The sequence below is a fragment of the Polistes dominula genome, unplaced genomic scaffold (assembly GCF_049000335.1).
Source record: "Polistes dominula isolate Pdom_NZ unplaced genomic scaffold, Pdom_raw_medaka contig_33, whole genome shotgun sequence".
NCBI classification, from domain to species: Eukaryota; Metazoa; Arthropoda; class Insecta; order Hymenoptera; family Vespidae; genus Polistes; species Polistes dominula.
Window position 1 is genome coordinate 3,177,838 of NW_028300998.1, and position 19,300 is coordinate 3,197,137.

A 19,300-nucleotide genomic window follows, 5' to 3' on the forward strand; every position below is an offset into this window, starting at 1 on the left:
AAGTGAATTTCGAAGAGGAAGGTACTCCGAAAATATATTCCGTATTCTTAAACAATAATCGATACTTCTATCGATTAATTAATAATTATTTTATTATTCTAATACACTCTTCCTATATTACAGCATAATTTAACTCTTGAAATCATCACTGCTCATGAACAATAAAATACTTACTTTAGAATAAATAAAATAATAAAATCTGTACGTTATAATATTGAATTTTCTTTATTAGAATTTTAATTACCGTTGCAGAAATAATCAAAATAAGAAAAATTATAAACAACTTTCTAATCAAAGTTTTGTTTTAGAGAACAACACTACAGTCTATAAGTGTATTTCGAAGAGGAAGGTACTCCGTAAATATATTCCGTACTTTTAAACAATAATCGATACTTCTATCGATTAATTAATAATTATTTTAAATATTCTTATACACTCTACTTATATTACAGCATAATTTTTACCCCCGAAGTCATCACTGCGCATGAACAATGAATTATATACATTAGAATGAAAAGAATGTTAAAATTGGACCGTTATAATATTGAATTTTCTTTATTAGAATTTTAATTACCGTTGCACACATGATCAACATATATGAAGTCATATAAACAACTTTCTAATCAATGTTTTGTTTTAGAGAACAACAGTTCAGTCTATTAGTGCATTTCGAAGAGGAAGGTACTCCGAAAATATATTCCGTACTTTTAAATAATAATCGATACTTCTATCGATTATTTACCAATTATTTCATTATTTTAATATACTTTAATTATTTTTAAGATTGTTTCAACGCATATACATTAAATTAAACGTTACATACCTATTAACATACTTTGAATAGAAAATAATTTTAATATGAATTTATTTTTTCAATTTATCAGATAACTGGCTTGAACTTGATTGCGTTCCTAGATCGGAAGGTAATATAATATACTCTAATTACTTACATTGCAAATAAAATGGTATTAATATTCATTAAAAATTTCTGTTTCAGAAGTGGTTTAATGGGTAGCGGGTAAATTTTTTGTTCGTAAAGGGTGGTACCATTTACAAATAAAGAATTTACTTCAGGGATGCGACCCTGCCCACGCGAGCCATGATTCTACTTCTTACTCCCAAGGATAGAATCATGTTCATTTAACTTTTAAGCTGGAACTACCGTCTTTTTTTTCTTTTTTTCTTTTTTGGCTTTTTGATATGCATAGATAGATATGCATTTAGTATGGGAAACTGAAGCTTCATTGTAAGGGAAAACATCTTCCGCTAATTGTTAGACGGACCCAAGGATTCTTTTCCGTAAGTTCGCAATAGTATACGGTGTTGGACTGAACATTTAGTGTAGGTTTCTCCTAAATTTAGAGTCAGTGGACTAGTCCAATCGGGGGGAAACCACTTAAAAAAAAAATCGTGAAAAGTTCCGCTTTAAAAGTTACACCCGTCCCCCCTTTTTTCCTATCCCTTTTATTGTTTAACTCTTTTTTATCCCTTTGTTTTCTGTTGCAGATTGGACTATGGAAAGGAAACGACCACAGGTGGACCAAAGGAGGACCAAAAAGAAACAAGAAGTGAACTTGGTAATGTAAGATAGTATAAAATAATTATTTGTATAAATAAAATAAAAATTTGTATCTTTATATAATTCTCCTTTTAGCATCGAACGTGTTTGATAATTATTTTTAATGTATTTTCTTTATTTATAGATTCCATGGTACAGCTTATAATTGTATACTCTTTTTAATTATTATACTTTATTTTATGGAGATTGAAAATTATGTATATGAATGTATATAGAATGTATTTCTATAAGTTGAAGTTATTCAAGGGTGTGTTACTTTTCAATAGAATAAACGATGTTATTTAAATTTTATTCAGGTTGTACTCCTCATTTATTATTTGGTCTTTTTTGGGTATTCATACTTTTTTCTGTATTCTCCATAATAATTCTAACGATTTTTCGGATGGTACTCTTATGGTGGGGTCTAAGAGTTAGGTTCATTCCTTTGAATTATATTCGGATGTGAGCATCTTTAGGATGCACATCCCTCTTGGGTCTTCAGAAGCGGTTACCTCCTCGTGGTTAGACCTGGGCAATGGTATTTTACTTTCCATGTAATGTTTTAACATATTTTGATATGTTTTACATTCCATTGCAAGTAAAATCCAGCCAAAGACCGCTTACCATAAACATTATAATTGTAATTAGTTTCTGTAATTTTCCAATGAACATATTTTTATTCCTTTCCTTGGCTCCTTTTATCCATTTCATCTCCAGAAACTAATTACCTTATAATGATTTTTAATAACTTTTATATTGTTACAGGCATTACACCGATAAAACAAAAAATCTTTTATTGTCGTATTTATTTTATTTAATTTCAGGATAAAATTATTTTTGTTATATTGCATATTTTATTTTTTAATGCAGCTTTCTACTATCTCACAATATGTCGATTTCAAACAAGTCTGCAATTGAAAGGAAGTATCATACCTTTCTAAAGATAATTTTTTTGCAGAGAACAATAGCTCAGTCTTTAAGTGTATTTCGAAGAGGAAGGTACTCCGAAAATATATTCCGTACTTTTAAATAATAATCGATACTTCTATCGATTAATTAACAATTATTTTAATATTCTAATACACCCTTCTTATATTACAGAATAATTTAACACTTGAAGTCATCACTGCTAATGAACAATAAAATACTTACTTTAGAATAAATAAAATAATAAAATCTGTACGTTATAATATTGAATTTTCTTTATTAGAATTATAATTACCGTTGCACACATGATCAACATATATCAAGTGATATAAACAACTTTCTAATCAATGTTTTGTTTTAGAAAACAATGGGTCAGTCCATAAGTAAATTTCGAAGAGGAAGGTACTCCGAAAATATATTTCGTACTTTTAAACAATAATCGATACTTCTATCGATTAATTAACAATTATTTTAGTATTCGTTTACACTCTACTTATATTACAGGAAATTTTTAACCTCAGAGTCATCACTGCGCATGAACAATAAAATAATTACGTTAGAATAAAGGATGTTAAAATTCAAACGTTATAATCTTGAATTTTCTTTATTAGAATTTTAATTACCGTTGCACACATGATCAACATATATGAAGTCATATAAACAACTTTCTAATCAATGTTTTGTTTTAGAGAACAACAGTTCAGTCTATTAGTGCATTTCGAAGAGGAAGGTACTCCGAAAATATATTCCGTACTTTTAAATAATAATCGATACTTCTATCGATTAATTAACAATTATTTTAATATTCTAATACACCCTTCTTATATTACAGAATAATTTAACACTTGAAGTCATCACTGCTAATGAACAATAAAATACTTACTTTAGAATAAATAAAATAATAAAATCTGTACGTTATAATATTGAATTTTCTTTATTAGAATTATAATTACCGTTGCACACATGATCAACATATATCAAGTGATATAAACAACTTTCTAATCAATGTTTTGTTTTAGAAAACAATGGGTCAGTCCATAAGTAAATTTCGAAGAGGAAGGTACTCCGAAAATATATTTCGTACTTTTAAACAATAATCGATACTTCTATCGATTAATTAACAATTATTTTAGTATTCGTTTACACTCTACTTATATTACAGGAAATTTTTAACCTCAGAGTCATCACTGCGCATGAACAATAAAATAATTACGTTAGAATAAAGGATGTTAAAATTCAAACGTTATAATCTTGAATTTTCTTTATTAGAATTTTAATTACCGTTGCACACATGATCAACATATATGAAGTCATATAAACAACTTTCTAATCAATGTTTTGTTTTAGAGAACAACAGTTCAGTCTATTAGTGCATTTCGAAGAGGAAGGTACTCCGAAAATATATTCCGTACTTTTAAATAATAATCGATACTTCTATCGATTAATTAACAATTATTTTAATATTCTAATACACCCTTCTTATATTACAGAATAATTTAACACTTGAAGTCATCACTGCTAATGAACAATAAAATACTTACTTTAGAATAAATAAAATAATAAAATCTGTACGTTATAATATTGAATTTTCTTTATTAGAATTATAATTACCGTTGCACACATGATCAACATATATCAAGTGATATAAACAACTTTCTAATCAATGTTTTGTTTTAGAAAACAATGGGTCAGTCCATAAGTAAATTTCGAAGAGGAAGGTACTCCGAAAATATATTTCGTACTTTTAAACAATAATCGATACTTCTATCGATTAATTAACAATTATTTTAGTATTCGTTTACACTCTACTTATATTACAGGAAATTTTTAACCTCAGAGTCATCACTGCGCATGAACAATAAAATAATTACGTTAGAATAAAGGATGTTAAAATTCAAACGTTATAATCTTGAATTTTCTTTATTAGAATTTTAATTACCGTTGCACACATGATCAACATATATGAAGTCATATAAACAACTTTCTAATCAATGTTTTGTTTTAGAGAACAACAGTTCAGTCTATTAGTGCATTTCGAAGAGGAAGGTACTCCGAAAATATATTCCGTACTTTTAAATAATAATCGATACTTCTATCGATTAATTAACAATTATTTTAATATTCTAATACACCCTTCTTATATTACAGAATAATTTAACACTTGAAGTCATCACTGCTAATGAACAATAAAATACTTACTTTAGAATAAATAAAATAATAAAATCTGTACGTTATAATATTGAATTTTCTTTATTAGAATTATAATTACCGTTGCACACATGATCAACATATATCAAGTGATATAAACAACTTTCTAATCAATGTTTTGTTTTAGAAAACAATGGGTCAGTCCATAAGTAAATTTCGAAGAGGAAGGTACTCCGAAAATATATTTCGTACTTTTAAACAATAATCGATACTTCTATCGATTAATTAACAATTATTTTAGTATTCGTTTACACTCTACTTATATTACAGGAAATTTTTAACCTCAGAGTCATCACTGCGCATGAACAATAAAATAATTACGTTAGAATAAAGGATGTTAAAATTCAAACGTTATAATCTTGAATTTTCTTTATTAGAATTTTAATTACCGTTGCACACATGATCAACATATATGAAGTCATATAAACAACTTTCTAATCAATGTTTTGTTTTAGAGAACAACAGTTCAGTCTATTAGTGCATTTCGAAGAGGAAGGTACTCCGAAAATATATTCCGTACTTTTAAATAATAATCGATACTTCTATCGATTAATTAACAATTATTTTAATATTCTAATACACCCTTCTTATATTACAGAATAATTTAACACTTGAAGTCATCACTGCTAATGAACAATAAAATACTTACTTTAGAATAAATAAAATAATAAAATCTGTACGTTATAATATTGAATTTTCTTTATTAGAATTATAATTACCGTTGCACACATGATCAACATATATCAAGTGATATAAACGACTTTCTAATCAATGTTTTGTTTTAGAAAACAATGGGTCAGTCCATAAGTAAATTTCGAAGAGGAAGGTACTCCGAAAATATATTCCGTTCTTTTAAATAATAATCGATACTTCTATCGATTAATTAACAATTACTTTAATATTCTAATACACTCTACTTATATTACAGGAAATTTTTAACCTCAGAGTCATCACTGCGCATGAACAATAAAATAATTACGTTAGAATAAAAGATGTTAAAATTCAAACGTTATAATCTTGAATTCTCTTTATTAGAATTTTAATACCGTTGCAGAAATAATCAGCAAAAGAAAAATCATAAACAACTTTCTAATCAATGTTTTGTTTTAGAGAACAACAGCTCAGTCTATTAGTGCATTTCGAAGAGGAAGGTACTCCGAAAATATATTCCGTACTTTTAAATAATAATCGATACTTCTATCGATTAATTAACAATTATTTTAATATTCTAATACACCCTTCTTATATTTCAGAATAATTTAACACTTGAAGTCATCACTGCTAATGAACAATAAATTAATTATATTAGAATGAAAAGAATGTTCAAATCTGAACGTTATAATCTTGAATTTTCTTTATTAGAATTTTAATTACCGTGGCAGAAATAATCAAAATAAGAAAAATCATAAACAACTTTCTAATCAAAGTTTTGTTTTAGAGAACAACACTTCAGTCTATAAGTGTATTTCGAAGAGGAAGGTACTCCGAAAATATATTCCGAATTCTTAAACAATAATCGATACTTCTATCGATTAATTAATAATTATTTTATTATTCTAATACACTCTACCTATATTACAGCATAATTTAACTCTTGAAATCATCACTGCTCATGAACAATAAAATACTTACTTTAGAATAAATAAAATAATAAAATCTGTACGTTATAATATTGAATTTTCTTTATTAGAATTTTAATTACCGTTGCAGAAATAATCAAAATAAGAAAAATCATAAACAACTTTCTAATCAATGTTTTGTTTTAGAGAACAACAGCTCAGTCTATTAGTGCATTTCGAAGAGGAAGGTACTCCGAAAATATATTCCGTACTTTTAAATAATAATCGATACTTCTATCGATTATTTAACAATTATTTCATTATTTTAATATACTTTAAATATTTTTAAGATTGTTTCAACGCATATACATTAATTTAAACGTTACATACCTATTAACATACTTTGAATAGAAAATAATTTTAATATGAATTTATTTTTTCAATTTATCAGATAACTGGCTTGAACTTGATTGCGTTCCTAGATCGGAAGGTAATATAATATACTCCAATTACTTACATTGCAAATAAAATGGTATTAATATTCATTAAAAATTTCTGTTTCAGAAGTGGTTTAATGGGTAGCGGGTAAATTTTTTGTTCGTAAAGGGTGGTACCATTTACAAATAAAGAATTTACTTCAGGGATGCGACCCTGCCCACGCGAGCCATGATTCTACTTCTTACTCCCAAGGATAGAATCATGTTCATTTAACTTTTAAGCTGGAACTACCGTCTTTTTTTTCTTTTTTTTCTTTTTTGGCTTTTTGATATGCATAGATAGATATGCATTTAGTATGGGAAACTGAAGCTTCATTGTAAGGGAAAACATCTTCCGCTAATTGTTAGACGGACCCAAGGATTCTTTTCCGTAAGTTCGCAATAGTATACGGTGTTGGACTGAACATTTAGTGTAGGTTTCTCCTAAATTTAGAGTCAGTGGACTAGTCCAATCGGGGGGAAACCACTTAAAAAAAAAATCGTGAAAAGTTCCGCTTTAAAAGTTACACCCGTCCCCCCTTTTTTCCTATCCCTTTTATTGTTTAACTCTTTTTTATCCCTTTGTTTTCTGTTGCAGATTGGACTATGGTAAGGAAACGACCACAGGTGGACCAAAGGAGGACCATAAAGGAACAAGAAGTGGACTTGGTAATGTAAGATAGTATAAAGTAATTATTTCTATAAATAAAATGAAAATTAGTATCTTTATATAATTCTCTTTTTGTAGCATCGCACATGTGTGATTATTATTTATAATGTATTTTCTTTATTTATAGATTTCATGAAACAAATCATAATTGTATACTCTTTTTAATTATTATACTTTATTTTATGTAGATTAAAAATTATGTATGTAAATGTATATAATTTGTATTTCTATAAGTTGAAGTTGTTCTAGGGTGTGTTAGTTTTAAGTATCATCGATGATTTTATTGAATTTCTTTTCAAATTACACTCCTTGTTTATCTCATTTTGTATTTTTTAGTATTGATATTTTTCTCTGGTATTTTCGATAATAATTTTAACGATTTTTCGGATGGTACTCTTATGGTGGGGCCTAAGAGTTAGGTTCATTCCTTTGAATTGTATTCGGATGTGAGCATCTTTAGGATGCACATCCCTCTTGGGTCTTCAGAAGCGGTTACCTCCTCGAGGTTAGACCTGGGCAATGGATATTACTTTCCATGTAATGTTTATCATATTTTTATATGATACACATTCCATGGCAAGTGAAATCTAGCTAAAGACCGCTTATCATTAATATTATAATAATAATTAGTTTCTTTCATTTTCCTAATTAATACCATATTCACATTCCTCTCATTGTTTTCCCTTAAATATTCCCTTCATATTATATTTTACATAATAATACTCGATTTATTTTTTAGTAACTTTAATCATGTACATTCTTTCAGTCAATTTTTTGACGTGTAGTGCGGTCGGTTTAAACACGTCTCGGTCGCGATCGCGTTCGCGTTTGTAATAAAAAACTTTATTATAGTTTTTTATTTTCGTAACCGTCTACTGGTCATCGTCATCTTAAGGGTAGGAGACCCATCGGGCATTCATCACAGAAGACTTCAAGTAAGTATAAGTTTTCTATCAAACATTTTGATCATAAATTCCATGTGATTTTATTTTATGACGATAATATTAATAGTTCTTTTTCATTTTTCTGTTTCAGAGTACCATTGCAATCGTGCGTGTTGGCAATGAGAGGTTCGTTTGTTTGCATCGTTCAACAAAATCGCGAATTAGAGTCAGTGTTTGTTCGCCGTATGTAAAAATTTCGGTTTTGTTCGGGTAAAGAAACTCCGAAAGTTTCTTTTTTTCGATTTAAACGCGCGCGCATCGTCATCCTAAGGGTAGGAGACTCATCGGGCATTCATCACTGAAGATAGAAGGTAAATTAATATTTCTATTAAACGTTTACTTTAATAATTCCTTATAATTTTGAAATGATAACGATGATTCTAATCGTTTTGAACTTTTCTCTTGTTTCAGAAGGATAAGCAGTGTTAGTGTTTGAATTTTTTGACTGCGTGCAATGCAGTTAATAAAAATTAGAGTCAGTGTTTGTTCGAATAAATAAAGTAAAATTGAATCGCGAAGTAGAATCAGTGCCGTGTTCGTGATAAGAAACACGTAAAGTTTCTCCGTCGTTTGAACCGTCTACAGCATCGTCATCTTTAAAGGTGGGATACCTGTCGGGCATCATCTAAAAAGATGAAAAGGTAAGTTAACTTTTCTATTAAACATTTCTTCAATAATTTTATATGATTTTTAAATGATAACAATGATTCTAATCGTTTCGTTTTGCTTTTTCTGTTCACAGGTAAGACGTGTGTCGGGTTTTGATATTTCAACTGTCCGGTATGCAGTTGTAAAAGTAGAGTCAGTGTTTGTTCGAATAATTAAAATCAAATTTTTATCGCGAAATAGAGTCATTGTTTGTTCTTTTATATTATATTATTTTAATATCACGGATTTAGAATCATCTATAACTGCGAGCAATGCAGTTAATCACAATAATGTATTTGTTCGTATAAAGTTGTTTTTTTTATTTATAACAGTCGTACAGACTGTTCGCGAAAGTAGAGTCAGTGAAGTGACCGGGAGTGAAATTTTCGTGTGTTTGCATTTGACTGCGTGCAATGCAGTTTTTTTAAAGTAGAGTCAGTGTTTGTTCGATTAATTAAAAAGTACAATTTTGATCGCGAAGTAGAGTCAGTGACCGGGCGGGCGTAAATTAAATTCAAATAATACGCGTGTGTAGAATCAGTGTTGTTCGCCGTATCAGAAAAATTTCGGTTTCGCGATAAGAAACTCATCTATAGTTTCTTATATTCGTTTACCGCGTTATTAGAGTCACGCGAGTGAGTGAGTGAGTGCAAGGAAAGTGCATCAAGAAATTCTCCGATGGACCTGGTGGACGAGGGATGCAGCTGGGATCATTTTCTACGAAGTTGGAGTGTTTTGGAGCCACCGCAGAACTTCTAATGCCAACTGTTCATATATCATACATATAACATTTTATTATAATAAAATGTTACATCTATGTTATATAGCATTGGTAATGAGTGAGTGAAAAATTTCAAGTCCCTCCGGTGCTCAATCATGCCGAGGATGAAAGGTCCGAATCGGCACGAGCTACTGGTTGTAATTTTTACCAAAAAAATTATTGACGAGCACATGAGTTTATTCCAAAAAAGGATTATTCCTTTTTTGGAATGGCTCATGAAACTGTATATTTCATTGTATGTATGTTTCATTAGTTTAGGATAGGTCTTCTTGTCTTATCGGTTAAATTCATTTTAATTTACAGTGCAAATTACTTAAATGCACTTTTATTTTTCATTACGTGTTTGATTCGCGTTTTAGTAGTGGTGAAATCGAGTATTAATTTACTCGATTTCGTACCAATAAAGCATGTAATAAATGTCTTACATGCAATGCTTCGTACTTAGTTTATTTAATCGCGATTAATTTCGATATTATAAATAAATGAGCAAGAAGACAAACCCCTTTCGCGAACGGATAGACTCTGGCAATTAAGTGGCGGCTGTAAAAAGCCCAGTTCTTTAATTAGAACAGCCAACTTAATCAAAGGAGTCGTCCGAGGTTTTTTAATTATTTTCAATTTTTAATATCTTTTTTTTGAAAGTCTTAAAGACTTGTAGAGTCATAGCTCGCTTAGATTTATTTGAGAATATATTTTATTATATTAATCAATTTTTAGATTAGGATTTTCAGCAACTAATATACTAATACCCCCTTTTTCTCCCCCCTATGCACGCTTCGTTCTCATCTATGCGTGTTACCCAGGTGTTACACGTATGGGTGAGAAAAAGATTGCATAGGTTATTAGTTTTTAAGTTTTCCTTTGGCGGCTGTCATTGTGCTAGTGATTGCACGGTGTACAGTGCACCTGTGTGTGCGTAGTAGGTGGTGCATTGTACATTGTTCGGGATACGTGTAATTCCGCGTATTTTTGAAAAAGTTATTAAAATAAAAATAACTTGTAAAGTCACGCGTACGTACGAATTTTTTTTTTTTTTTTTTAATAATCGTTTTGCATAGTAGAGTCACCCACATTTATTTGTGGAAACATACACGTATATAACTAGTATGCACATATACTAGTGTATACTTGTATTTTTGCAATAGTTTTATTTGCAATAATCACTAGCCTTGACAGACGATTACAGCAACTGGTACGTAACCTATTAGCATGTAAGTTTAGAAATACGTGGTTGAACTAGGGTGACGGAGGTGCCCCGGGGCATGCTCTCTAGTGTAGGCTTTTGCACCCTGGTGGTATGTGTGAGAACCGTGGAGTGAGTGGGTGGGTATGCTTGTATTCTCTGAGTGAATGTGAAACTTTAATTTTAAGTATGTAGGACCCCGGAAAAGCACATGGTACACTTGCACTTTAACAGTGCAAGTCCCATCTCCGGGTTTTTTTATATAGAATTGTCACAAAATTTTATCTTTTCATTCTATCATGCTTAACTCGTAAATTTATTTTGTGACAATTCTATCATTTTTAATATGTATCATGATTCAAAGGTATTTGCAACCATTTGAAAGATTTATTTTTACTTCGATTCTATCTCGAACGAGATATAATCGAAATTACATTCGCAAAATCTTTGATGAATTTGATACTTAGTTTTAAGTATAACAGGTTTAACACTTCGCACTATCGCGATTTAGTCTTTTAAATGTTTGATATAATTTAATTAAATAAAAATATTGCAAAGAAATGTATTACATTTTTAGTATTATTTTTATTTTAATTCGTTTTGATTATTTGTAATAATAATAGTGCGAAGTGTCATGGATTAGCTCAATTAATTGCTCGGACATTCGATTAAATGTGCTCGTGTAACATGTGCACAGTCGATGAACTTTAAGTTCATTGATTGTCCACGAGCTAGGATAGTTAACGGTAAACGCGAATTTATTTTGTAATAATTATTTAACAGAGTTATAACGAACATCGGAATTATTTTGCAAAATGGTATGTATGATAGAAAAATAAATGAAATTATTTCATAGGTATTGTAATATGAAATGTATTTCATTTATATTAATGTTATAAGCAGTTGAGAGTAATTGGGTGAAAATGTCTTGAAGTCGTTTCTAAATTGTAGGACCATAATTTGGCATGTTACAACGGTATGGTATTAGAATAGAATCGATAATTTACATAGTTTATAATATTCCTTTCGACGAAGAGATATCTCTCGATCAAAAGGTAATCATTATTTTCTATGTAAAAAAAAGCTCAGGATGTTTTACTAATCATATTTTTATTTTCAGGGTTGTGTTAGGTTTGGTTAGGTCGGGTTTTTTATTCATTTTATAATTTAGAATCAGGAACGATTCTGATTCTATATCATTGATCGTTGTAACATGCTAAATTATGAGAATACTTTTTGGGAACGATTGACGTTTTTGTTCAATGATTCTTTTCATGCTCGCACGTAGGGAATGTCCGACAGTAGGCATCAAGAAAGAAGAGGCAAAATGCCGAAGAGGCCCCCACTTAATTGTGGCTCAAGAGGGCAACTATGGACTCAATGAGTTATTTGCAAATTCAACAGCATGGTTGAATTTTTGCGAATAGCTCGTTGGTCATTTGATATTTTGATTGTTTTATTATTTTGCTTGTCAATAATTTATAGTGGTTTTTTAAGAATGGAAGTAATTAATATTGTTTTCTTTCTGTTATAGGGGAACATCGTTGGAATTATCGCCACCAAATACCAGAGATTTTTATTGCCAAAAATAAATCGAGTATTTGATAAATTTGAATTTATAGAGTACAATCCCATTTAGAATCCCCCCTCACTTTAATATCATATCATTTTTTTATTTCCAATTACCCCGCACCTTTCTTCATTCTTCATTTTATTCATAGAAACTAATTATTTTATAATATTTTTTAATATATCTGTTTTTCTAGGTATAAAAAACTTAATTTTCATTTTATTTTATTTCAGAATATGATTAATTCTAATGCACTTGTAAGTGCATCGGATTTTTCATCGGGAACTTGTCCTTCGATGCATTCATTGCATCTTTTCAGACATCCAAAATAATCTTTTCTTTTTCTTTTTCAGCCTCGTTTAGAGTTTCTTTTTTCAGTGGGTAGCGGATAGATCTTTCTTTGGTTTCTTCACAAAGAAAGGTCTACTTTAGGGATGCGACCCTGCCCTACGCGAGCCATGATTTTCTCCTATCTCCAATAATTGGGAGAAAATTATGTCCTTACCTTGAATTTCACCCCACCAACCATCACTCTTCCCCTACTTCTTTATTTTTCTTTTTGTTTTAGGTTTCTTCTTGTTCTAGGTTTCTCATAATAATGAAGTATCCAAGAGGAGAGGGATAATGGACTAGAAGAAGACTGAGTTATGGTAACAGAGTTTTATTTTAATTTATTTATTACTTTTCTATTTACAGGATGAATTATAAAGACGATACAATATTCCACTTAAGAATAATAGGAAGCAGATAAGAAGAGGACCATAATTATAGTAAATGGTAATATAAAATAATTACTTGCAAAAATAATTAAAGTATTTTAATTCTTTTTATTTTATTCTTTCTAGTATCGTATATGTATGATAGTTATTTTTAATGTATCCTCTCTTTTTCTACAGATATTATCAAATATCTTCTTTTTTTATACAGGTACCATCTAATATTATATATACATTTATTTTTATTATAATATATTTTAGATAAATTAAAAATTATTAAATATAAAATATTCGTAACTTGTAATTTTCGTAGGTGCATATATTGAAATTATTCTAGAGTGTGTTACTTTTAGGTACATCGATGATTTTTTTGAATTTCTTTTTAGGTTACACTTTTTGTTTATCATTTTATATTTTTTAGTATTGAAATTTTTCTCTGGTATTCTCAATAATAATTCTAAAGATATTTTTATGGTGGTACTCTTACGGAGGGGCCTAAGAGTTAGGTTCATTCCATTGAATTATATTCGGATGTGAGCATCTTTAGGATGCACATCCCTCTTGGGTCTTCAGAAGCGGTTACCTCCTCGTGGTTAGACCTGGGCAATGGTATTTTACTTTCCATGTAATGTTTAACATATTTTTATATGTTTTACATTCCATTGCAAGTAAAATCCAGCCAAAGACCGCTTACCATAAACATTATAATTGTAATTAGTTTCTTTTAATTTTCCAATGAACATAATTTTATTCCTTTCCTTTTCTCCTTCTATCCATTTCATCTCCAGAAACTAATTGCCTTATAATGTTTTTTAATAACTTTTATATTGTTACAGGCATTACACCGATAAAACAAGAAATCTTTTATTGTAATATTTATTTTATTTTATTCCAGGATAGAATTATTTTTTTTATAATGCATATTTTATTTTTAAATGCAGGTTTCTACTATCTGACAATATGTCGATTTCAAACAAGTCTGCAATCAAAAGGGAATATCATATCTTTCTAAAGATAATTTTGTTACAGAGAACAATGGGTCAGTCTTTAAGTGAATTTCGAAGAGGAAGGTACTCCGAAAATATATTTCGTACTTTTAAACAATAATCCACACTTTTATCGATTAATAACCAATTATTTTAATATTCTAATACACTCTACTTATATTACAAATAATTTAACACTTGGAATTTAATTACTGCGCATGTGCAATAAATTAAATAATAAAATCCGAACGTTATAATATTGAATCTTCTTTATTAGAATTATAAGTACCGTTGGACATATTCTCGACTTAAAAAACAAAAACATAAACAACTTTCTAATTAATGTTTTGTTATAGAGAACAACTGCTTAGTCTATAAGTGAATTTCGAAGAGGAAGGTACTCCGAAAATATATTTCGTACTTTTAAACAATAATCCACACTTTTATCGATTAATTAACAATTATTTTAATATTCTAATACACTTTATTTATTTTTCAGATTATTTCAACGCATATACATTGGTTTAAACGTTACATACACATTAACGTACTTTGAATAGAAAATAATTTTAATATGAATTTATTTGTTCAGTTTATCAGATGACTGTATTTAACTTGATTGCGTTCCTGGATCGGAAAGTAACACAAAACGTTCTAATTACTTACATCGCAAATAAAATTGTATTAATATTCATTAAAATTTCTGTTTCAGAAGCGGTTTAATGGGTAGCGGGTAAATTTTTTGTTCATAAAGGGTGGTACCATTTACGAATAAAGAATTTACTTCAGGGATGCGACCCTGCCCACGCGAGCCATGATTCTACTTCTTACTCCCAAGGATAGAATCATGTTCATTTAACTTTTAAGCTGGAGCTACCGTCTTTTTTTTCATTTTTTTCTTTTTTGGCTTTTTGATATGCATAGATAGATATGCATTTAGCATGGGAAACTGAAGCTTCATTGTAAGGGAAAACATCTTCCGCTAATTGTTAGACGGACCCAAGGATTATTTTCCGTAAGTTCGCAATAGTATACGGTGTTGGACTGAACATTTAGTGTAGGTTTCTCCTAAATTTAGAGTCAGTGGACTAGTCCAATCGGGGGGAAACCACTTAAAAAAAAAATCGTGAAAAGTTCCGCTTTAAAAGTTATACCTATCCCCCCTTTTTCCTATCCCTTTTATTTTTTAACTCTTTTTTATCCCTTTGTTTTCTGTTGCAGATTGGACTATGGTAAGGAAACGACCACAAGTGGACCAAAGGAGGACCATAAAGCAACCAGAAGTAAACTTGGTAATATGGGATAGTATAAATTAATTATTTCTATAAATAAAATGAAAATTTGCATCTTTATATAATTCTCTTTGTAACATCGAACGTGTTTGATAATTATTTTTAATGTATTTTCTTTAATTATAGGTTCCATGGAACAACTCATAATTGTATACTCATCTTAATTATTATACTTTATTTTATGTAGATTAAAAATTATGTATGTAAATGTATATAGTTTGTATTTCTATAAGTTGAAGTTGTTCTAGGGTGTGTTAGTTTTAAGTAACATCGATGATGCTATTGAATTTCTTTTCAGATTACACTCCTTGTTTATCTCATTTTGTATTTTTTAGTATTGATATTTTTCTCTGGTATTTTCGATAATAATTTTAACGATTTTTCGGATGGTACTCTTATGGTGGGGCCTAAGAGTTAGGTTCATTCCTTTGAATTGTATTCGGATGTGAGCATCTTTAGGATGCACATCCCTCTTGGGTCTTCAGAAGCGGTTACCTCCTCGTGGTTAGACCCGGGCAATGGATATTACTTTCCGTGTAATGTTTATCATATTTTTATATGCTCTACATTCCATGGCAAGTGAAATCTAGCTAAAGACCGCTTATCATTAATATTATAATTGTAATTAGTTTCTTTCATTTTTTTCCTAATTAAATATTACATTTTAATTTATTTCATTATTTTTTAGGAACTTTAATCATAAACATTCTTTCAGCTTTTTTTGACGTGCAGTGCAGTGCAGTGCTAATATAATTTTATTCCTGTTACAAGTGATCATCGTTCGATGTAACAACAAACCTTTGAGGTTTTTTCTATTTAAATGCTTTAAATGACTATTTTTGAATTGAAAACTTCTTTAGAATGGGTGTGTATTGAAAAAATGAAACATTCTCTCGAAACTTAGTTTTTTGGAAGGTTTCACTTCTAAACGTGTGATCTGCCCGACGAATGATATTTTTTAAATATATGTATAAATGTGCATTTCTGAAGGCACTCATATGTTTATACACTAATAATTAAATATAATATTCTTAAAAATTCTATTATACAATATAACTGTACGATATACTATCATATCCTATCAAAGAAGATTGTATTCTTTGATAGGATTGTATCGTCATCGTGTTAAGTACCTACTATCGCCCACTGGTGATCGTGGTAGTAACTAAGATGAATCTTGTTAGAAAAAAAAATGGACTTGCAAGCTTCTATGTACTTCTGAATTTTTCGATCTGGTACCGCGTACTGTATTACCGATCCCGTAGAATAAAAACTAATCAAGGTACTAATTTCAATAGAAATTTTAATCACTGCATTTACGATTAAATTTTGAAAATACTTTATTTATAATAACACATACATATTATAGATAGTTTGGATATTTAATTAAGTATAAAACTAATTAAACAATTGAGAAATAATATAATCTACTGCGAGTACATATATGTGAATACGTGCAAACATAAATACTTACGTTATTCTTTATGATATTTATTTATATACTTAACGAGCATTTTTCTCACTTTTTATCAATGATTATTATCATTTTAGATGATTATTAATATATATTAATATATATATATGTATATATATCATAATTATGTACATCTGTATTTTATTTATAACAAAATATCTTTATATTTATCTTAAGAATAATTTTACATTTTGGAACATTTATATCAATTCTTTTACAACAATAAAAAATAAAACACTTTTTTTAAAAGACAATGCACTATGTTCCAAGTTGCACAAATATAAAATGAACATATAGAAAATCAATGAACAAAGTGGGATTCTACATCCAACAATTGCATGTTTACTTTATTATATTTTTTAATTTGAAAAAAAAAAAAAAAAAAAAAAAAAGAGGAAAGAGAACTGTCAGTAGCAAATATATATAATATAGATAAATAACATTAAACATTACGTATGCATGGTATATACTTATACACATATATATATATAATGACCCGATGTACTTTCAGGGCTACTAAATACATGGTTAAAGAAAAGCTATCAACTGCTCAGAGTGGAATGCTTTATAGATTTTTATACGACGAATTGTTTATTTATATACAAATTATTTACTATAAATGCATCAATGGAAGAGTGCACATTATGGAAACATTTTGAAAATATTTCTGAAATAAATTCATTACAAATGTCATAAATAGTATGAAAGTGCTTCTTACTTAATGAAAGGTCGAGTAAAATATACACCTTTTGGCGATTAAAATATAATTATATCGTGTAATAATTTATAAAATGTATAATCTTTGCTTCCATCAATGCATAATATGAGTTTAAGTTAAACGCTTGTAAATGCTAAGTTTATTTTTTTTTTTATAAATAATCTTTGAGCCATTAGCAAAGGGAAAATAGAATTCTCTAGATGATATTAAAAACTTGTACGTATGAAGACATTTTCACCTTCACTGTACCACTTAGACCCGTCTCAAAATTGTTAGTTTGTTGAAAAATGATGACAGCATTTGTAGATTGATATTTTTGTAAATAGTTCATTATATCAACAGTAACGATATCATTTACCCTTTTCTTTCACATTTATCATCCTTTTAAGCCATTCTGATACTTTGAATTATTTGAAAGATGGCTGAAACAAATGAAATTAAAAATATAAACAAATATCTATGTAAGTATATGGATTTATCTCTTTTAATAGGTTCACGTAAATACTTACCTGACCCGCAAACAACAAATATGAAAAGTGCTAATAACCATGGTCCAACTGGTGATCCTTCATCTTGTGGTTTCTAATACATAGGATAGATACATATATTTTATTTATTTATTAAAAAAAAAAAAACCAAAAGTTAAGTACAAGAGGAATAATCTAAATATAATTTTAATAAGGTTACACATTTTAATTATTTTCATATAAAGAACAAATGATTATAATCTTTAAATGTTATTGTTAAATTTGAGTATTTAATGTGTCAAATGTATCTAATGAAAGTTCTTTTAACATTGTTACATATGGCAGTGACTACCGTAGTATCATCAATATATTAACTTTTAAAACCGACATATACAAAACACGAGTCATCGAATAAGTTTAATTGTAATATTTCTATGCAATAAAATTTTAGAGTTAACAGATAAAACCGATAAACATACATGCGATACGTCTATCACAGATGTTATCAATTATAACCTCAATATATTCGATAATTCGTTTGTTAAGGGATATGTCAAATTTTTAACTACCTTATGCTACTCATAATTATTTCATATAACAAATAATAAACTAAACAAAAGATATAAAAAACGATATTTAGACTTACCGATGATTTTGGTACATTTCCACGAAGATTGATATTCTTCGTGGCTTTTTCGTTGGCGATGCGCATTCTCTGTTTCGGTGCCATTTCGATTGTTTTTTCGTTTACCGAAAAGGTTAGTTTATTAAAAAACGAATTAAAAATTTGTTTAAACAATTATGTTAAATTAAATGTAACCGAATAAAACGTCTTTTGAATTCTGTAGACGTGTATGTTGTGTGTCGTAGTTTCACTTATATCTCATGCCAACCGCGTCGACGTGTGCGCCCCGACACGTGAATGGATCAAATTTTATGACAAATCAACGTATTCTGCCACACAGGCACTACTGAAGTCAAATCAGCGACGTGGCTACTTTTAAATATATAGATCTTTTTAAAAATAAATAAATTATATTAATTTATTATATTTTTAAATATTAATCCGTGATAAATAGTAACAAAATAATATAAAAAGATGTATATTTAATAAAATTTACAT

General features: G+C 28.9%; 1 protein-coding gene across 1 annotated transcript; it reads right to left on the minus strand.

Moving 5' to 3' along the window:
- Positions 1 to 17,361: 17,361 nt before the first annotated feature.
- On the minus strand, positions 17,362 to 19,103 carry LOC107065690 (stress-associated endoplasmic reticulum protein 2). Its single transcript, XM_015319610.2, has 3 exons — positions 18,824 to 19,103; positions 18,220 to 18,292; positions 17,362 to 18,132 (listed from the first exon to the last, which is right to left on the minus strand). The coding sequence occupies exons 1-3, from the start codon at positions 18,905 to 18,907 to the stop codon at positions 18,095 to 18,097; spliced, it is 195 nt and encodes a 64-aa protein (XP_015175096.1). The 5' UTR covers positions 18,908 to 19,103; the 3' UTR covers positions 17,362 to 18,094.
- Between the last annotated feature and the right edge of the window lie 197 nt (positions 19,104 to 19,300).

Excerpts from the sequence above, each read along its gene's own strand:
- LOC107065690 (XM_015319610.2), bottom strand. The coding sequence starts at position 18,907 with ATGGCACCGAAACAGAGAATGCGCATCGCCAACGAAAAAGCCACGAAG. Across the intron at positions 18,293-18,823 it reads GAAATGTACCAAAATCATCG|AAACCACAAGATGAAGGATC; the intron begins GTAAGTCTAAAT and ends CCTATGTATTAG. Across the intron at positions 18,133-18,219 it reads ATTTGTTGTTTGCGGGTCAG|CCATCTTTCAAATAATTCAA; the intron begins GTAAGTATTTAC and ends CATTTGTTTCAG.